The 22,434-nt window shown below is 42.1% G+C and overlaps 1 protein-coding gene across 13 annotated transcripts in view; it reads right to left on the bottom strand.

Moving 5' to 3' along the window:
• Nucleotides 1-9,346: 9,346 nt before the first annotated feature.
• The window catches only part of DYRK1A (dual specificity tyrosine phosphorylation regulated kinase 1A), a 143,522-nt gene continuing 130,434 nt past the window's right edge, over nt 9,347-22,434 (bottom strand). For 11 of the 13 annotated variants that reach the window (XM_082394582.1, XM_082394573.1, XM_082394578.1 and 8 more), the window contains 3 exons: nt 19,398-19,704; nt 18,798-18,946; nt 9,347-12,622 (listed from right to left, as the gene is read on the bottom strand). In XM_082394582.1, the coding sequence (XP_082250708.1) occupies nt 12,002-12,622; nt 18,798-18,946; nt 19,398-19,704 (1,077 nt within the window). In that variant the 3' untranslated portion in view covers nt 9,347-12,001. The remainder of the gene's footprint in view (nt 12,623-18,797; nt 18,947-19,397; nt 19,705-22,434) is intronic. The other 2 variants (XM_082394576.1, XM_082394570.1) reach the window with 1 other exon arrangement.

Here is a 22,434-nt window from a genome sequence, read left to right on the forward strand (position 1 = left end):
GGCAAAAAAAAAAAAGAAAGAAAGAAAGACATTTATAGAATTCTATTAGATTTTTCTCTTGATGTTTGCTTTTTAGCAGATTAATCACTTCAATTGAAGGTTATGTGGAAGCTCCTCAATTGCAGTTAATGGATTTTGAAATGTGCACATTTCTTTTGGGTTTACATTAAGGTCTAAAAACGGCTCCTGGAACTGTAGTATGAGCTCAGATAATATACCTGCTGCAAATGTGTGTGGGAATAATGGAACTCTTGCTCCTTGTTTCAACTTTTGACAACATGTTAACATTAGTTGTGATCCCAACAACGTTAGTTCTTGTTGAAATGACTTTACCATAGTGTGAATTCCATGTATAAACAGTTTTCCCTTGTGATTTTAGATAGAATTCATTAAGAAACATTATCAATCTGCAGCAAAAGCTAATTTCCAAAGCTATTCAGTGTTTGACAATAGTGGTTGAGGGCAGTTCTTCTTATTCAGAAAAGTTTCAGTCTTGGTCCTGAGGTCAAAAATTGAAATGAACTTTACGACTACTAAACCATTGAACTGCTGTGTTATAGACCAGGTCAGGACTTTCAGCTACTATTTCTGACAAGAATTCATGGAACTGTTGCCAGGTAAGTCCACAACAGCAACTGAAGTTCACTGTTGACAATATTGGTTCAATAACACATGATTCAAATATTTTCCACAACATACCCTTTGATTTAAATAATACAACAAATAACCCTACACTTTAACACCTTATATTATCGCAAGCATTGTAAGTTTGTCCTGTTAATCCTTTTTCTACTCTTCACATATTTTTCCACCATCAGTTGTAGCACATCTTAGCAGATTCCACTTCAGGTTGTACTCAGTTTCTCAACTTTGAAAATATTTTTGCCTGTAGTTGTTACACCACAGGCTATGGACAAAGGCTAATTTCCAACTTAGCACAGGCTCCTCTAGTAAGCTAACATACATCACTCTTGTTACAAGAGTCACAGAAAAACACTCAAAATCATTTGCTTTGTTTTTTAATTGACTATTGATGTTACTCCTGTTGTCTGCAAAATCTTGGAGCAACTGTTATCATTGAAAGGCTGGTAGTTCTAAAAAGGCTTACTTTCTCTGGTGGTGTTTCTTCAGCTGCTGCATCACACACGATTGAATTAACCCACCATTGGTAAGTGGCTTTCCTTGCTTGCCTAATAAATGAGCCAATCAGAAACTGACTTTGGTTGCAGCCTCCTTTTCAATTTTTATTTCTGTGAAGGAATTCTGTGATTAGATGTTCAATTTTAAATTTTCTAATTTTCCTGACCATTGCTTTCTTATGAGTTAGAAGTCATTTGTTGGACGTTTAGACTGGTAATGCCAACATATATTGTATTGGTAATGCCAACATATATTGTATTCTTTGTAATGTGACAGCTACCATATCATTGCGTGTTGCCACCTAATTCAGGAACAGAATAACCCACACTCCATCATGTCTTAAAAGCTGTGATATTTGAAATCCACTTTCCTCTTCTCTTGTTTTGACATAATGACCACACTGGTAATAAAAAATGAATGCGTGACATGGTAAAATATGCAGCACTGAAAATGCTGTTGATTTATAACTGTCACTGCCACGTGTAGGGCACCAAACAGCAGGGCAAAATGAGTGTGCCACACATGCTCTCTGTGGCAACGCCTCAACGCTGCCAGTGTAGCAAAAAGCAACCACAGGCAATATGCAAATTTTAAAAAGTGGTGGTGTTCCAATAAGACTTCATTTATGGGTACTGAAATTTTAAATTTCATATAATTTTCACAACGTGAAATGTTATTCATTTGATGTTTTTCAACCATTTAAAACATAAAAACCATTCTTAGCTGGGCGGGCCATACCAAAGCAGGAGGGTGGCTGTAATTTGCCAACACCTAATCTTTGGCGACAGACAGGAAGCAGAGGCCAAAGTCATCCCCGCTTTTCCGGAGTCTCCTGTTCCTGCGGGGCCCACCGCCCTGGAAAGATGTGCTGAGGGCTTGCTGCCAGCCGCATGTGGGCAAATGCAAGTAACAGCAGCAAGGAGCGAGCAAGCTGAAATGCTTCAGAGAGAAGAAAAAAGGGAAGGCTTCCCTGATAACCACTAACACAGAATGAATCTCCTTGTTTTGTCTTCCATTTACAAGTCTATTTTTACCTTTGTTCAGAGAGTCTTCAAGAGCCTCACTGAATCCAGAGGCATGGGCTGGGGGCCTGAATTACAGTCTGGATTTGCACAATCTGTCTGGACTCGGCGGACAGCTGGGAAAGGCAAGAGGGGCCTATGGCTGCCATGTGGGAGAAACAGTCTCGGTGAAGGGCTCCCGACTTTGTCACACGACACCCCAGACACCAGCCTGAAACACCGCCGGGGAAGAGGTGAAGCCGGAATAAGAATGCTGGACCCTGGAAACCAGAAGGAACAAAAATGACCTCGGGAGAAAGGAACGGGGGCTTGGAGCAGCATTTAGAGGAGGAGCAAGGGGAAGCAGCAGAATCTCTGTCTTCACTCTTCAGAGTCTCCCGGGAGCTATTTTAGTTACACAGTTAAATGAAAAGACAATCAGAGATAAACCTGTTCAACATTTCCAGGTTCAGGAAAGCCATGTCTATCGTGGTTCATGAGAACAATGCAGTCCTTCCGGAATAACTAAGCTTACTCAGCCCATAAGCCAGGAGTCTACATGAATTGATATTGGTCTCACCGGTAACTCCGCTGCGGGTGGTCCCAGCAGCTGGAGGGATCTTCCGGCTGCAGGTTGTGGTATGTGATCCCCAAAGTCGAAGTCATCGTGGTGGCCAGAGCCTGGCCTGGAAGTTGGAGGCCGTCACTGGTCAGGTGTGGCATCTTGAACAAGCTGCTTCAACTCTTAGATTTTCTCCAAGGCTTCTCTTAGGTTTTCACCTCACCCAGCGAGGTGCCAGCCAGTGATTCTCGCCCTTGCACGTGCGTATGAATTGCCCACAGCCGTTGTTCATATGCAGGTTCTGCGCAGGTCTGGGCCGGGCCTGAGCATCTGCGTTTCTAACAGGCAGAATGGGCGGTGCTGACGCTGCAGTCCCCAGACTACGCCAGGTGGCGAGGGCCTAGACGAGCTCTCTGCCCTCGCTAGTCCTAAATCGGCCGAAGGCTCCAGGCAGGCGTGGGCTCTTACTGTTCCGAGTATACAGGTTTCCCTGGTGAAAGTGCCCGGGCTCTCCTCCCACCTCCCTTTACGTCATCTCAGTCACCATCACCTGCTCACAGAAGGACCAAAATCTACCACCCCAGGCCTCACCTTCACCCCTTCGACCTGTCCTTTTATATCAAATTATCTACTTGACATGCCCACTTAAATGTCCTGTAAGCCCTTAGCACTCAAAAGTCCTGAACTGCAGGAAGATGGTGTAGGAGACCTACTCTACCTCAAACGCTCCCGATACCAGTAACAGCACGGCCGCCACCAAGCTGCGCAGGCCAACGCCTCCACTCCGGCCCCCCGCCGCCCCTCACTCTGTCCGAGCCACACCCCAGGCCTGCCAGCTCTCCTTCCTAAGCGGCTCCGGACTCCATCCGCTCATGAACAGATACCTGCGAGGCCTCTCACTTCCTCATTTCGTCAGGCTCTGAACAGACTCTTTCCTCGAGATTCTAGAACATTCCCACCACCTCCTGGCTAACTCCCATTCACCCATTAGATTAGCAGCCTAACCCTCAATTCCTCAGGGAAACCCCCTCCAGCCCCTGGACCAGAAGCGGGTCCCTGTTCACACCCTGACCCTAAATAACACTCAGCTCAGCTGGAGTTGAGCCCCACCCCCAGGGACAGTGATGGACTTGGCCTCACCCCTAGGACGTAGCCAAGTGCCTTGCACAGGACAGGTGGTCATGATACATTTCTCCCGTGTAGTCCTCATGTCACCTGCCTCAAGACACACCCCCTCCCTCCAGCTAGTAAGACATTTTACTTCAGAGTAGGACTTTCCGTTTATAAATTCTACTTCCAGGGTTAGTACTGATTGCTTTCCTTGATTCGGAGTGTCTTCTGCAGGCAGCAGGGGAGATGTTTCAAGTTCACTCCGGTTTTATCCGACCAGTGAGGGGAGTCACCGCTAGCGCCCCGCTCCTCGTGAAAGCCAGGCAGGGCCCTCACCCACAGAGCAAGCCGAGCTGCGGAGAAGGACCGCAGCTGGTGACTACGGGGGAAGCCTCACGGGGCAAGTCCTAACTTGACCCCTCCTGGACCAGTACAGATGTGAAGTCATTGCCCTTACACGTGGGCAGGAGGCCCCTTCAGAAAAGTGTCCACGGTGTCAGCAGCGCCCACCTCCCCACGCCGGGGGCAGGACCTGGGCGACAGTCGTACTGAGTCAGAGTGGTGGTGATGAAGGCCGTGTGAGCCCCCTGCAAGCGGCAGAGCATCTCTCAGGTCTGACAGCAGTCTTAGATTCACCCCATCCTACCCTGATCCGAGGTGTGCAGTCAGCGCCAGGGCTCCTGCTGGCCAGGCCCTCACGCCAAAGGCATGTCCGGAGGGCGGAGATGTGCCAGCAGGTCAGGGAAAGACGGAGAGCTATTAAGAGGCACAAAAGCAGCCCAGTTTGGTTTACAACAAGAAGGCTGTCTATTGTATGTGAAATTTAGGATCATGGGGAACTCTTGTCTCCCCAAAGCATTGTATCTACCTCAGGGAAACATTTAAATCCGTTATTAGATCCATCGTGAGCTCCATCCAGCTGCAGCCACAGGCCACGTTAGGCACGTGCTCCTGTGCGGTAATGTCTACCACATCCGTATGTTCTAACTCGAAGGAACAGACTTTCTGTCCTCAGACATTTCTGTCCTTATGCTTGCTCTGAGGAAATGAGGATGCCTTAGGAATGAAGAGAAAAGGGGGTCAAATTACGGGCCCGCAGGCTGGTGGAGGTACAGAGTCCTCTAACATATGAACAAAATAAAGAATAAAAACAAAAAAACACAAGCAGCAGCTAGCTCCTTAAAGCTTTTAACATGTGGGTTATAACTAAGTTCTGAAAGCTTCCCCAATTATATCGCTGTTTATGAACTTGGGAACTTGATTTTTTACTTATCCTCCTTTCTCCCTAAGTCAAATCTCTGAAGGCTAAACATGTAAGATATACCTTCAAGTGGGAAAAGGGACGTGGCGAGAGGCCACCGGACACATGACGGCCAGGTTGAATGACAGTGCTTGTTAAAAAATGGGCCCTTTCCATAGTTAGGCCTCCAAACAGCTTCCTTTAAGTTACAGAGAAAAATCCTTTAAAAACATTTAAATATCACACATTATTATCAAAGCAAACTACAAAACACACAACCTCAAAATTCTAAAATAGATGTAGGTACTGTGCAGTAGCAAAATCAAGTAGTAAAGCAATAACATCCAGTTACAGACTCCAGAAATAAAAGTAAACTGGAAAATAATCCTATTTAATCATTCATAGAGAACACTACTCAGTTTCCCACAGGATGCTTGTTAAATTCATATAGAAGTAGATCCATTCATACTGTGGACTCAAGCTCTCTAGTTACAAACTATACTTATTGAGCACTCCCTACATTGTGCTAAGATTCTTATGTACATTATCTCAGTGAAGCCTGCATAAAATCCCAGAGTGGATACTACAGTTATTCCCATTTTACCAAAAAAAAAAAAAAAGGAAAGTGAGGCTTAGAGAAGTAAAACAACTTGCCCAGGATAAGAGCAAGGATAGCAAGGATTTGAACCCGATCCTAGAGTTAATCCCAGTGGCCACTGCACTGTGGAGCCCTCCTGAACGTCTACACCCTCAGATCAGGTGGCTCATGCCCTGGAGAATCCGCCACTGGGCCAACAAAGACCACGCGAGACTGAGGTGTGAAGCAGCATGGCCCAGCCCCATCTCTGGGAAATAAACTTAACACATGCCATTCTCATGGGACATCTGAGAGCTACTGATAGGATGTCACACCAACCCCTTCCAAAAGGGAAGATGACAAGAAACAAACTGTGAAAGGTTTACACACTTACATCTGCCATTTTCTGCCTTTCTTGGAGGTTTGTTTATAATATTTTATAATGCAGGCTAAGTTGTGAATTTTAATTACCCATTGATATATATTTAATTATATACACTTCAATAATGAAACTATTTTAAAACGTTCTTCAGTTCAGACTCCTGTCCGGTTAGCCAAGCCTACCTCTGGGCCCTCCGAGTCATCCTATGCAAGGGCACGGTCACCTGTAAAGCCACTTAAAAAGCAGAGACCCAGGCCCCACTCCCAACTCTCTGAATCAAAAATTCTGGAGAGTGATCAGCACAGCTGTGACTTTATAAAGTTCTACGGGTGCGTCAGATGTGTGGCAGGGTTGGAAACTCGTTTTAAATTGATGAGCACTGATTTAACAGTTTGGTTAAGATCACCTAGGGTTCACCAAACACACCGTTTCTTTCCCCTAGATCTTGCTTACGGATTTGCTGGGCAATTAATGGAGCAGTGACTGAAGTCAACTACTTCACCCAGCTCAGGATCCCCTGTGTCACGTCACCTCTTCAACAGACTGGGGCTTGCCTGCGATGTAGATGAAAAGACTTTCTCCTTAGGGTCACTATTTCACTGCGTTGTGCTTTAGATCTTTAAAAACATAAATAATCCTTTGACACCATCAGAAGTCATCTTAGTGTCCAGGGAGCTGACAAGCCCCATCCTCACCCAGCCTGCTATTGCATTCCTATGCAACAGTGAGTCAAGGGTGACTCACCAACTCACCATCCTGGGCTCTATTTTAACCAACTCAACACTCTCCTGGCGAAGCTGTTCCTTCTTGACAGACCTCCCTGGGCCCCAGCCCTGGGCCCAGCTGCTCAGCTGGTGTCACTGGCCCTGCCTGAGGAAGAACTGCCACACACCCAGGGCCTACCCCTCTATTTTACCTTTGGCTCTGAATCCTCCCCTTTGGCTGCAGCTTCAGCTAAAGACCTCCTGAGGCAATTATAGTGATTAATGAGTAAATATTGGGAGTAAAGTTTATAAGAATAAAATAAAAATTTACAGAAGTATTTTAAATAAACTGTGGTCTTTAAAACAGACGAATGTATATAATTCCTACATGGCCTTTCTACATGTTGCAACCTGAAAAATCCTCAAGTATCTTTCTAGAGCTGAGAGCACACAGTTGACCACGCCCGAGCCAGCATCACCCAAGGGCCCCACCTTCACCGGGAACAGGTGTGCGCTCACTCACGGCCCACCTCCTCCATCCTTCACCAAGAGCTTCGTCACCCATTTTTCCTGCCGCACATTTAAACTGCATCTATACCAGCCAACAAGATTCCTACCGCAGTACCTCTGTTCCTTCAGAACCCAGTTGTGACTGGACAATGACATCCAGTTAAGAGGCACAAGGAAGCGAACTGAAGGTTCATCTTCCCTCCTCGCTGCTCTGAAGCAGCGTCCCCAAGTCCTGCTGCAGGTGGCAGGGAATTCATGACATGCCGAGACTGAAACTTAGTCTTTCCCACCGCTCTCTTTAATAAAAGGTCATACCCTCAAGGTGTGAAATTATTTAAAAAACAAAACAAAAACCTTGTGTTTTCATGTAAAGAAGCTGATATTGAAACCTGTGGGGCTCTACCTAGTTATCTGGTACACATTTAAATCATTGTGTTTTAGTTGGAAAAATACTTTCGTCTTTGAAGATCTCAGTTAAGAAACTGGAAATAACTGATGACAAATACCTCGGGACGTCTCTGTGTTAAGGTGAATGTTATCCCCAAAAGTTATGATGCAAGAACACCTTAGCTCTTTTATCATGTTTTCCTGTGAGCAGCTGAAACCAGGGACCTTGGCTGTACATAACGCCAAAGAGAAAGAAAAACGCACAAACCAACAAGACCACTTACCGTCCTAAATGAGTCTTCCACAAAAAAATAACAAGTGCTTTAAACACAGGGATATGTAGGAATGACTACTAGTGCGAAAGCCCAGGTGATACCCACAAGACGGTTCTCAGGGGACGGGGAGACAGGTTACTGCTATGCATTATGAGGGATGGTGAAGAATAAGCTATGTTCTTAGGGTTTTCTTGTTCTTTGTACTAAAAATTACTTGATGTACGTTTTCACCCTAGGAAACAAGTCTAGGGAAGGAGATCCATGGTTAAGAAAATGAGACCTTCTACTCTGCACTTCCTGACACCAAAGGCTTCCCAATGTCGAGCCATCCCAAGGATTCTAAGAAATCTGAATAGACTCAGTATACCGATCGGTTTTTCTCCTAACCCTAATCTTAAGATTTCAACCTTTTTTTCCCATATATGGCACTAAGACCAAGTTCTGTATCTGGAAGGAACCATCTGATCTGTTAGCTTTGGTCACCACTACAAAAATGGATATAAAAATGAGTACTGAACTTGTATTCTGAGAGCTAACAAAGGCAGGCCAAAAGGAAACTGGAGAACTAATCTAGAAGAAATTTAGCATTTACTATCTCATCATTGTATTGCCTTATTATAAGACTTATTGTAACAATAAGTTCAACAACACAGGAGCTGGGAAAGACGATACAGCAGTAAATAGAGCAGTCATCTTGTGGGCCTTATATAATTATTGTAGCCTTAATGATTCTTCACATGTATCAATAGTTCTAATATTCATTAAATAAAAATAAGCCTAAGTTTTTTGGAGTCTGATATACAAAATGTGCCACTTACCTATCAAATGCTCATTACCCTAAGAAAAACACTAAAGGAAGTTTCTTTCATACATGTGGTAAGTGCACTTTATGTAGACAATCTGAACTTTACAAAATCACATTTAAATTTACAGTAAGTTTTTTGCTTTCTGAAAGCCACCTTAATGTATACTTACGCAGGCTAACTTATAAAAAAGAGGAGACTTTAGGTTAGGATTAATTCACTGTGGCAGGAATTCTAGACTTCCTTGTATAAAGTCCCTGATAGGTCCCCATCAAGGATCTGGGGAAAGAGGAACGATACTATTTGTATTTCCTCTTGCTTCCAAGCAGGTCAAATCCTAGAGAAAATCATCTAACTCTCACATCCATCCTAAACATGACAGACTATGAGCACTTTGAATCAAAGAGAAACTGTGAGTATCAAGTAAAGAAACAATTTTAAAAAATCAAAATGGTCTGTTAAACCTCCAATGTTTACTTTCCAAGATTTCTGAAGCCTACGTTGATGTAACTACTGTTCTCCTTTCCACACATTTGACTAAACTTATAGTCAGTATACCTACCAGACCATTACCTGGACCAGGTTAACTGCATAGGAAGATTTCGACTATGTTTACATTTTTCTTAAATTAATTTTAAAAAAGCATAGTAAAGAGTCTGAGGACAAATTATTCAACTGTTTATCATACATAAGACCGCATGACTATAATACAAAGGGGGGTTCTTTTTCATTTAACGTTACAATATACACAGCAAGTCCGGACCAGATCTTACAATCTGCACACAGGTATTTAACCTTTTCCATGCTGTTTATGTTTACAATGCACAGAAGTCCTGTAACCAAACCGTGTAGTAAAGCACACAAAACTGGACTGTAACGTAACACACGATGCAGAAGCATTGGATTTCATGACTTCCTTTATGTAAAGAGCGGCTTAAAAACTGCTTTCGTTTTTTGGTGCTTGCTAAGATGTGGCAACCAGCACAGAAAAAAATGACCTGACCCATGTATCTCCACCTTATATTCCTAAACAGCAGTAACTACTGAATTCCTTTTGATATTGCTAGACTCAAGATGATGTCCTTTTATTCACTGTAAACTTTATGAACTACCGAGTTCAAAAATCCATCCACAGGCTTGACATTTAATTACAAAATAAATATGGATTTCCTGATTAACAACAAAAAAAATTTTTGTGGTTTATAAAAACGGATATTCCCAAGTTTCCATTCACATTCACATAGTTTTAAGCCTTTTTTCTTTTGTCACTGTTTACATATAAAAACCTGCTTTTGTTCAGAAAAAATTGACCTAGTCAGCCACATGGAATTGACCAATAAAAAGTAATGTGGTGTTTCTGCTGAGTTGTTCTGAACAGGGTTATCGGCAGAGGTAGATTACTGCTTCTTTTCTAGGCTTCTTTGATCCCGGACAGGTAAATTCCTTAATCTTCATTCTCCCAACTCAACCGCTCAAAAGCTTAACACCGTAAAATTGGTCAATTTAAAATGGGAACACAAATTTAGCAACTGCCGGACCGTGTTACATTAAGGCAGCATAATCTCAAAACTAGGCACCTGTTACACATCAGCCTGTTCCTTTCAGGTCATGCATGGAAGTTTTGCTTTACTCGTGATCATATTTTGGACCTGTTGGTGCAACCAAGGTCTTGCTTTCAAGTTTACAAGTAGGTTAATCAGGAATACAAGAATCAACTGCTGGTTCCACAGCTTCTGGATCCAGTGTCCCTTTACCTTCAGAAGCCTGAACACATTTAGGATGTAACAGCTGTTGTAATCTTGAGTTAGATGTCAATCTATTATGTTCAGTACACAGATTGCTGTAAATGTATTGGCTATGGATTCAACAACAGTTCCAGTTTTGTTTAAGCAATAGTACAGCCATAATTTTCAACTGACATTTAAAAATGGTCTAGTTACACCTTGTGTCAAAGTGCAGAACTGCTACATTATTGGTTACAGACATCTATGTGCTATAAAAACAGCTTTGGTACAATAAATTATCAAAAAAGAAAATAAATTTTTGTAAAATTCACAGCATAATTGTGAGGCAAAAAAGCAGTCACATAAAATTCTGCATTTTTTTAAAAATGTTCAGGATGAACAGAAGACATCTTTGTGCAGAAGAAATGGTGGAGATACCACGTGCCGAGAAAAAGCAAAAGAAAAAGTAAAAAGCAGGAAGGGACACAGCTGTAGCTATTTCCATCAAAGCAAACCACTACTTCTGTGACCTTCAACCAATAAGGAAGTCAACTTTATGACACACGCAAAGTGACCTTGCAATACCTTACAATTAGTGGGTCACAAAAGTCTATTTGAAAAGAAAGGCCTCTTGAATTACCCATTCTCTGTGTTTTCAGCATTAAGGACTGTCTGCAAAAGCATGTCCAAAAGTGATTGCATCTGAAATGGTAGGCTCTTCTAATTTCGAGTCCAAATCCATAAGGCCAAAGGTTATCCCAAAGACCACCACTCAGACCTCCCCAGGACTGGCCACAACTGACCCGTTGATTGCTTCTCAGTGCACCTTGGTTAGGAGACCAGTCACGTTCCGTTACTATCTCACTGTGGCCTCGACAACGGGAGACCCACAGGATCCCAGGCAATTGCTGCTTTGCTCCTCAGTAGGTTCAGACAGGAGAGTTCTGATCCCGCCACTTAGCATGCTTACTGCGCCTTACAAACTCCAATACAACCGTCCCTTCCATACAGCTGAAGGTGATGTTTGTGTGAGCTGGAGGTCCCTCTTCCTTACAGTACTGCATTTCCGTGCCCAAGTGTGTTTAGAGGACTTAAAAACCCAAATTTCCCACCCCCCACCCTAAACAAAATGAAAACAAAACAAAAACGGGAAGGAAAAAAGGAAAGACAAAAAATGAAGGAAAAACACCCTCATGGGGCCCTTTATGCAAATTATGTGCAGTGCCTTTTATTTTAAAATTAGTTGGCAAATGATTAAGACCAACATCTGAACAACAACTTCTGTGGACTAGAAAGACAAAAACCCCACTATGACTGGGATGTGGCGAGTTAAAATGGGGGAGGCAGAAAGAGGACACCTCTGAGCTATCCGCGAAGATGGGTTTGGACATGGCTCTTTTAAAAACTTCATTGTCCCTTTGCAATCTTTTCAAGTTAAAAAAAAAAAAAAAAGTCAGCTTTGCCCTCTTGTAGCGGTTCAGTGTGTTAATCTCCTTCTGATTCAAGCAGCTTTGCACTTTGTTTTTTTGGAAAAAAACACCACTTCTATAAAAACACACAAGAAACAAACTCAAGTTTCAATTTAGTCACGAGCTAGCTACAGGACTCTGTTGCACACAAACTCCTGTCATGGGGGACTCTTCTCTATCAGCCCCTTGCCTCATTGTCAGATGTCCTTCAGTCATGTAATGTGCAGGACCTGTATTAGCAGAAAATTGGTATGTTGGATGTCCAGCTATGCCAGTCTCTTGGCGGGGATTGGAGTAGACGGTTAAATTAACGTCCATAGCTCCATTCTGTCCAAAGTCCAAGGTATTAGCAGCCACTGGGCGATTCTGGTAGGCCTGATTGCCTTGATTACCAGTAGAGGAGGAAGATGTAGAGGAAGAAGTAGTTGAGGAAGACAGGGATGTCATGGAGTGGTGACTATGGCCAACCTCCATAGAATCCTGGGTAGAGGAGCTATTTGTTGGAGAATTGTAGACCCTTGGCCTGGTCCGGTTGCCCAAGGCTTGTTGTCCATGGTGGTGGTGGTGATGGTGGTGGTGGTGATGGTGATGGGAACTGTTTCCATGGTGATGATGCAATGCATTCTGTTGAGGGGCTACATGAAAGGTTGTTTCTTGAACGGGATGAGTTTCAACAGTGACTTGTGTAGGAGCTTCAGTGCCTGACCAGCCAATGGGAGCAGGAAATTGCTGACGCACCTGTAAGAACAGATTTTAAAACCATTTATTAGAACTGCAGACAGTTCTATAACACAAACTTCCAAATGTGTTCAACAGTGAAAAATATTTTATTATCAAAGCTTCAATTTTTAGCAAGTTACACCCATACTCATATATTTTACTCGCCACTTTCTTTCCTTGGGAGCACTGTTTATGCCAGGGGTCAGCAAACTTCTTCTGGAAAGGGCCAGATAGTAAATATTTCTGACAGGTCAAAAGGCATTCTTTACTTCCCCCCTAAAGCTCCTCCTCTCTCCAATCTTTCCTGTTTTAATAGAACCACTAGTACCCATCTAGCTGCTCAACCATTCCTCCATCCAAACAATCAGCAAGTACTACTAAAGCTACCTCCAAAATAGAACCCAAATCTGGCCTCTTTTCTCCATCTCCACCATGACTACTCTATCCTAGGTCACTATCATCTCTTGCCTAGACTAATACAACAGCCTCCTAAATCAACTCCCATCTTCCATCTTTGCCTTTTTCCAAACCATTCTCCAAAGAGTAGCAAGAACAGTCTTTTTAAAACACAAATCCAAATTAGGCAAGAAAAAGAAAAGTCATCCACATTGGAAATAAAGAAGTAAAATGGTCACTACCTGCAGATGATGTAACATTATATATGGAAAACCCTAAAGACTCCGTTAGAAAAACTGTCAGAACTAATAAATGAATTCAATAAGGTTGCAGGATATAAAATCAATACACAAAAATCGACTGCATTTCTATACACTAATAATGAAACAGAAAAAGAAAACAGTCCCATATACAACTGTATCAAAAAGAATAAAATATCAAGAAATAACTTTAACCAAGGAGGTAAAAGATCTGTAGAAGAAGAAGGTCTGGAAGAAGAAGACACAAATAAATGGAAAGACAGTCCATGCTCACAGACTGGAAGAGTGTAAGAATCAATGTTGTTAAAATGTCCAAACTACCCAAAGCAATCTACAGATTCAATGCAATCCCCCACAAAATTCCAATGTCATTTTTCAAAAAAAAAAAAAAAAAATAGAATAATCCTAAAATTTGTAATCCACAAAGAAACCCAAATAGCCAAAGCAATCTTGAGACAGAAGAACAAAGATGGAGGCATCATGCTCCCTGATATCTAACTATACTACAAAGCTATAGCAATTAAAACAGTATAGTACTGACATAAAAACAGGCACACAGATCAATGGAACGGAAGAGAGAGCCCAGAAATAAATCTACGCATATATGGTCAATTAATTTATGACAAAGGAACCAAGAATATACAATGGAGAAAGGATAGTCTCTTCAATAAATGGTGTTGGGAAAACTAGATAGCCACATACCAAAGAATGAAACTCAACCACACTATCTTACACCAAACACAAAAATTAACTCAAAATGGATTAAAGACTTGAATGTAAGACCTGAAACCATAAAACTCCTAGAAGAAAACACAGGCAGTAATAAGCTCCTTGACATAGGTCTTGGTGATGATTTTTTGAAGCTGACACCACAGCAAAAGCAACAAAAGCAAAAATAAATAAATGGGACGACATCATACTAAAAAGCTACTGCCCAGTAAAGGAAACCATCAACAAAATGAAAAGGCAACTTACTGAATGGGAGAAAATATTTGTCAATCATATTATCTGGTAACAGGCTAATATCCAAAATATATAAAGAACGGATAAAACTCAACAGCAAAAATCCAAACAATCTGATTGAAAAATGGGCAGAAGATCTGGCTAGACTTGTTTCCAAAGAAGACATACAGATGGCCAATAGGTACAGGAAAAGCAGCTCAACATCATGAACCATCAGGGAAATTCAAATCAAAACCACAATGAGATATCACTTCACACCCGTGAGAATGGCTATTATCAAAAAGACAACAAATAGCAAGTGTTGGTGAGGATGTGGAAAAAAGGGAACCCTCATGCACTGCTTGGTGGGAATATAAATTAGTGCAGCCACTATGGAAAACAGTATGGAGGAGGTTCTTCAAAAAATTAAAAACAGAACTACCATATGATCCTGCAGTTCCACTTCTGGGTATTTATATGAAGAAAACAACAACACTATCCTGAAAAGATATATGTACCCCCATGTTCATTCACTTCAGCATTATTTACAATAGCCAAAATACGGAAACAACCTAAGTGTCCATTGATGGATGAATGGATAAACAAAATAATCCAAAATCCATAAACAATCTGGCCAATGCTCATTTCTCCAACCTTCTCCTCTAGCCATCCTTCCTCTTGCTGCCTAAGTTCCTACTACACAGGATCTTCCTTCTATTCCTCTACCTAGTCAACATCTTTCAAAAGCCTCAGGGTGTTTGTACTTACTGTTCCCTTCTGCCTAGAATGCTCTGATTTCTAATTTCTGCTTGGATGCTTCTTTCTCATCATTTCAGTTCCAGAGTCTTCCCTCACCACTCTGGCTAATGCTCCCCCAATTTCTGTGGCAGAGGTTCCAAACTGTCCTCAAAAAACATACTCTTCTTCCTGAGCAAAGGCTGCACCCCGCTTACTCCCCGGCCTCCCCTGTACAGACACGGCCATACGACTGTTTCAGTCAATGGAATATGAATGAAGGTTCCTATGTTACAGCCAGATCTGGCCCACAAAATACATCCCGAGTCCTTCTGCCTGCCAGATGCAGCAGACAACTAGGCCCTTGGGGATGGGGCAGTCATAAGATGGTAGGAACCCAGGATGTGGAAGAGAGCCACACCACTAACCTGAATACCCACTCTGGACTACTACATAAAAAAGAAACCGCACATTCTTTAAGCTACCATATTTTGGGGGGGGGGTCTACCTGTTATCAGTTCGGCCTATCTGAATTAATACATCCCACCCAACAAATCACTATTCTCTATTACATTATCTTGTCTTATTTTCTTTTTAACAGTTAATAGTACTTGCAATTTCTATTCATTTGATTTGTTTTACTTATTTTCTGTGTCACGGTAAGCTCTAGGAAGGCAAAGCCTGTGTCTTTATCACCGGTGGCTAGCACAGGTCATTAAGACCACTCAACAAAGGTGGTCTCAGAATCAAAATTCAAGAAATACTATTGAAAATAATCCGGTAGAAAAATAGGCAGAAAGTTCTCAGAAAATACTAATGGTTCTTAAACTACGAAGCTACTTAAATTCATGGAAAGAAAGAATAAGCGAAATGTAACTATACTCTGTCCAATACCAGGTTTTTCAGTTCAGACTGATCCAAAGGTGATCACACTGACTGCTTCTCCAAACTCTGTTAGTGGGAGGCTAAACTGGTAAAACTATATGGAGAGCAATTTGGCAACAGCTATCAAAATGACAAACCACATTACTCTTTGACCCAGCAATTTCACATCCAGGAATTCATACCACATATAAACTGCATGTGTGTGGATGATTTATACATAGGGTTACTTATTACAGCATTATTTGCAGTAGTAAAAAAGATTGGAAATAAGCTAAATGTCCATTAATAGGGAACTACTGCAATGACTTGGAATATCTAAAACAATGGAATACTGTGTGACTGTTAAAAACAAAACAAAAAGAATGAAAAAGCTCCCTATATAATGATACAGAAAGAGCTCCATAATATATATTTAAAAACATATGTAAAACATGTTAAAATAAAAAAACAAGATGTGAAACAGTGTGCACGGTATGCTACCATTTGTGTACAAAGGTTAGGTGAAGGATATACATTTGTATTTGCTTGCATATGTATAAAACATCTCAGAAAGACTACATAAAACTAATAACATTAATTTAGAAACTAGGAGAAAGGGACGGAAGAAGGAAGGAAGGAAGGAAGGTCGTTCTAAAGAATTAGGGAAAGCCTCTGGCAGTGATACTTAAGACCTGAAGGATATATAGTAGTTACCAAAGCAAAGACGGAGGAAAAGCTTATTCCAGGCTGAGCACGGTCAATGTGAGAAATGTGAAAGGGAACGTGGTATATAGTCTGAAAAATGGAAAAAAAAAAAAAAAAAAAAATTCCAGGAAGACCAGAATGAATGAAGAGGAGGAAGGATGCCTGGGTAGGGGCCAGATCACAGAAATCACTGAATCCTTTGTAAGAAGTCTCAATTTTTTTTAAGTACAAGAGAAAGCCAGAAACCGGCTGAAAGCAGGGGAAAGGGCTGGATCAGACTGCTCTACTGAACACTCGCTTGGCTGCAGAGAAGAGAACAGAGGGGGACTGGTGAATGAAACTGGACGCTGGAAGTCCAGCTGGAATAATAGTCTTTACAGTAAGATAAGCTAGAGATGATTGTACCAAGGGGGTGAAGTAGAGAGAACAGACACATACGCAGGATATTCAGAATCCATACTATTTACCATTGGATTCAAGGTGGGGGGTGAGGGAGACAGGAGTCAAGGATGAACTCCCCAGGTGCCAGGTGTACGACCTGAGCAAATGGATAAATTCAGGGCCATTTGTATTGATACAGATAAAAGCAGATGAGCTGTGGTGGAGGAGAAAATGGTGACATCGGTTTATAGGATGCATCTGTAGGTTTGTGCTGCAGGGACTTCCAAAGCGGTATTGATAGTAAATGATTAGAAATAAAGGCGTGGGGCTCAGGAGTGAAGTCTAGATCAGAAATAAAGACGTAAAGTGACCGACATCGAGATGGTAGCTGCAGTCATTGGTAAGAGCAGGTGAGGTCACCAGGAAGTGTTTAAGCTGAGAGACAGGGCACAGACCACCCACGTTACGTGGCCGAGGGGGAGAAGAGAATCCGAAAAGGAGGCAGTGAAGGAAGGGGGTGGGCCGGGATGAGGGCCATCCTGTCCGGGAAGGCAGAGGAGAGTGCTACAAAGAGCACGGAGAAGCCAGGGCTGTGTCAATGTGAGTGAGGGCCAGAGAGAGACAAGCGACTGAGTGTCCGCCGGGCTCCTCAGTAATGACCACTGTGACTCCACAGGAACAGTTTCCTGAGTTGGGAAGTAGCCCAACTGGAGCAGCTGAAGACTTCTTAAAGGGTGAAGTAATAGTAGCAGAAATGTGGGGCGAGGAAGACAAGGGCCAGGGAAAGGTTTTGCTTCGGATGGGAGAGAGCTGGGGATGATCAGGTGCTGACGGGGAGGAGGCGAGCAGAGGACACAGGGGCCAGCGGCTGAGCAGGCCGAAGTCCTGTGCGGGGGGGAGGAGAGGGGCAGGGCCCGAGGTGGCTGGTCCCAGGCAGGAGCTGCTGCCCCTGCTGACAAGGGGCGGGGGAAAGGGGACGGGCACACATGGAGGCTGGGCGAGGTGGCTGGTGACACGCAGTGAGGCGTTCCTTTCTGAGGACTGTCCCTTACACAGTGAGGAGTGAGGGAGAACAGAGAAGGGGAGGCAAAGGTTTCCAGCAAGAGTAGAAGAGTCTGAAGCAATTATTAAACAGAATGGGAGCACGATGAGATGACCTGAGAAACATGTAAGCTTGCCGAAGTAGATGCTGGTGACTATGAATTAACAAGGGTAACAATGCATCTACAGGTATGCCTTTCTCCACCAGCACTCAGCTGCCCCAGTCCCAAGAATGGGCAGTGATACTCATCAACTTCCATTTTATTTCTCATTAGATAATATACTTGCCTCTCATTATAAACATCATAACGCAGTACTCAGTATGAATTAACTTATTATTTTACAAAGAGTGTTTAATAAATATTTTGACTACCATCATCTGCTTCACCCCTTTAAAAACCTTACTTAATTAGATTCTCCTTAACAAAAAACCTTCAAAACAAAAAATGGAGGTGAAAATCAAACACAAACTGATTCAGAATCTAGGACTATCAGTGATTAGCAGATCACGAGAGGCAGTGGAGTGCAGTAATTAAGATCACGCACCTCGGAAAGTTCCCTAAACCTTGAAGTCACAGTTCCCAAAGTAAAATGAAAATCCAAACAGGGCAAGGCTCAAAATGCTGCCAGAGTAAACGAGATAAACAAACACCTGGAGCAACAGCTGGTATGCACTCAATAAACGGCAGCTATTTCTAAACGCGGAGGGAAAAAGTTGCAAGGATGTGTAAGTTAGAATTCCTTACAACCAAGGAAGCTATGACCCTTTTAGAGTAAATGACGTTATCATTCTAAAAACACTTGGCATCCAACACTGGTACCCCCGGGCACAGTGGAGGGCGTGAACGAAGGGCTGTGTGACCGCTCACCTGGGGGCTGTGTGTCTCACAGTCCATGGCCTGGACGGCGGCCGTGAAGTGCCCGCCGCTGTGCCGATGCTGGTGCGTTGGGTCCGACCTGGCTCTCCCACTGTTGCTCGTCCCCGATGATCCACCTGAAGTATCACAACACGGTACACCTTGTGAGTGTAAAGTTAATTTTGTTCAAGTATATATCCTAAAACTATAACGAGAAGTGAGTCACCAAAAAAAATCTGTATTAACCTGAAAGTATACCAGGAAGGCTTCCAATTCTCTATGTCCTTTCACATCGACCACTGAACTAAAATATGACCAAGTTTGGTTAAGTCAGGGGAAAACTCAAGCATGTGAACCAAGTATTTCCATTTTAAAAACAATTTTAAAATTTGGCTAATAAAGAGTATTGTTTCCAAGCAGAATTTATTATATGCATAATTAAGTATTGGAGCTTTGGGGGAGGTGAATTTTTTTACTAGCCACAAAGAATAGATTCGGGAAAAATAATTCCTCCCACCCATTAACAAACTTTAAAAAACTTTAAAATAACCCCTACTTTGTAAAGAAAAGAGGAAACATTTCAAAGCCTAATATAATATCAAAAGAACAGACCTGAGCTTGAGGATGTACTGGAGGTGGTGCCCGAAGACTGTGACTGCTCCATGGCAGGACTCGTGGATACGCTATTACTTGTATTTGTACCTTCATCAGCTGTTTTCTTGAAAAAGCTGTGCTGCAGGGCATAGTAAGGTTGAATCCGAGTTTTGGGGTCATAATCAAGCATCCTTAAAATGAGGTCTTTGAACTTCAAGTAGTCAGCTACCGTATGACCCGATTCCCCAGCACGACGCCCACCAGGTCCTCCTGTTTCTACTCCGAGAATATTATGAAGTTTGCGGGTTCCTGGTGGTTTATACTCCTAAAGAGAAAAAAGATAAAAAGGCTTTCTCTAAATCTGATGGAATATGTAAAAGCCTACATAATGTCACATATGCTTACATGTATGATAATATTGAGGCCTTTATTAAAAATATGCTTTATAGTTAGATCCTCTGTATTTTCACAAGTACTATTCCGAACACACTGTAGTTAGGAGAAATTCAATTTTGAGACCAGAAATGACTATAAAGATCATCTAGCCCAGAGATCAACAAACTATGGCCTGGCTCAGAGCCTCTTTTTATATAGCCTCCACTATGAATGGTTTTTGTATTTTTAAAGATTGTAAAAACAAACAAAACCAAGTAAGAATACGCAACAGAAGGCCACAAAGCCGAAACCTTTACTATGGGGTCCTTTACAAAGGAAGTGTGCCAACCAGTGATTGTGAACCTCTTTTCTGCCCAGTACACCTGTGAACTCAGGGGCACTTACTCAGCAACAGTGGCTCATTAAAGCTTTAAAAGTCACTCCTAATAAAGAATCATGGGTCTAACCCTACCTGCTCATATGCAGATAAAAAAATCAAAAGTAAATTATTTATGCCTCATTTTATTGATAGAAAATATGTTTAATAATAAATTGCCTTAACATGTGCTGAGATTTTCTGGGAACTCATTTTAACAGATAACAGTATAACCTTTAAAATCCCTATGGATACTGAATTTATTCAGAATAGTACACTGGATTGTTGCTTCTAGGTACAATGTAGAAATTCCCAAGAGACCATCGCTCTTACTCTAAAATCAAGAACAAGCCAGGCAGGCAAACAACAAAATCACTGCTTTTTAAAAACCTATCAGAGAGCTGAGGACTAAAGAAACCAGATTAACTAAATTCTAGAAAATTAACAGTCTTTCCTAGGAAAGAAGAGACTTATGGTGGGAGAAGGAGCAAATGCCACAGATGTGACTAAGAAGAGTCCAGCCCAACTCCCAACCAACTTCTAACAGCCACGTGTGGCTGGGCCAAAGGATGGGACAGGCAGACGACCCAGGGAGGGTCCCCCAGGGCGCCGCAGAGCTGGGGCCAGAGCAGCAGTATGCACACAGGTCACCCCGAGGCACCAAGAGTTAGCAGCAGGTTGCTGGCTGGGCAACAATGCATAAAAGATCTCTCCAGTTTCCAAACACCGCTTAAAACTTAAGAAGACAGTGGAGAACAGAATCTAAGTCAAGCAAACAAACAAAACAAACTAGGCCCAGATTCAGCTAAACTACAAATGAAATTGACTCAGTCTCATCACACTAGTAGCCTGACACAGTAAGTGGCATGCCTCTTTCTAAAGGGAAATAAGATTTACTTCCATCTCAACTGTTCTTAAATACAGCAAGTCCAACATACATATAAAAAATTACAGACACATGAAACAAACAAACAAAAAGGGTCCATGATCAAGTGAAAAAAATAGTAGAAAACCCACATATATAAATGACCCAAATGTTGAAATTGACAGACAGGTATTTTAAAATAACTATGGGGTTTCCCTGGTGGAGCAGTGGTTAAGAATCTGCCTGCCAATGCAGGGGACACGGGTTCGAGCACTGGTCCAGGAAGATCCCACATGCCGCGGAGCAACTAGGCCTGTGCGCCACAACTACTGAGCCTGCGCTCTAGAGCCCACAAGCCACAACTACTGAGCCCATGTGCCACAGCTACTGAAGCCCGCGCGCCTAGAGTCCATGCTCCGCGACAAGAGAAGCCACCACAATGAGAAACCCGCGCATCGCGACAAAGAGTAGCCCCCGCTCGCCATGACCAGAGAAAGCCCGCACACAGCAACAAAGACCCAACGCAGCCAAAATAAATAAATTAATTAATTAAAAAAAAATAACTATGATAAAAAGAATTTAGTTCAAAAGCTAGGTAATGTGTGGATAGATTGGGGGGCTGTTACTTAAAACTATTTTTTAAAGAAAAGATAAATTAAGTGAAAACACTAGAACTAAAAAAATGCAGAGAATCCATTTAATGGTTTTAACAGCAGACTGGGCTCAAGAGAAGAAAAACAATCAGTGAACTAGAAAGAGCAAAGAAATTACCTAAACTAACACACAAAAAGAAAACAAAATGAATAAACCAAACAGAGTCCTCTAATAGTAAGCACTATAACATATATTTAATTGAATAATTAGCAGGAGAAGAGAGAGTGAAGCAGAACAAATATTTGAAAGGATGATGTCTGAGCACTTTCAAAAATTGATGAAAGAGATTAACCCACAGGTCTAACAAACTCAGCAAACTCCATGGAAAATAAATACAAGGAAAACTATACATAAGAACCTAATAGTCAAACTGCTGAAAAATCAAACATTAAAAAAAAAAAGCAAAAAAAAAAAAAAGAGGTTGAACGAAAAGATCTACAAAATTCATACCAGCTTTTATATGTCATGTTTGAGTGCGTCACCCAAATTGCTTGCTTCTTTACTCTTCTCTTCCACAGAAGATCCCTGTGCTAAAGGCATTTTCCTTCTTCGCTATATCCCCAACTTCTCTTTCTCAGCGTGAGAGCGTGCTAAGCGCAGCTGGAGAAGACCTGAGCTTGCTTTCTAGCCCTACCATTCCTTGCTGTGGTCGCCAAAGAATTTATTTAACACTCTTAAATCTCAGTTTTCTGATGTGTAAAAATGAAACCAAGAATATCTATTATTACTATCGTCATCTTCTTATTGTGAGAATCAAATAAAAACATCTTAAAGTACAATAATAA

This window comes from Balaenoptera borealis, assembly GCF_965194805.1.
Source record: "Balaenoptera borealis genome assembly, chromosome: 5".
NCBI lineage: Eukaryota > Metazoa > Chordata > Mammalia > Artiodactyla > Balaenopteridae > Balaenoptera > Balaenoptera borealis.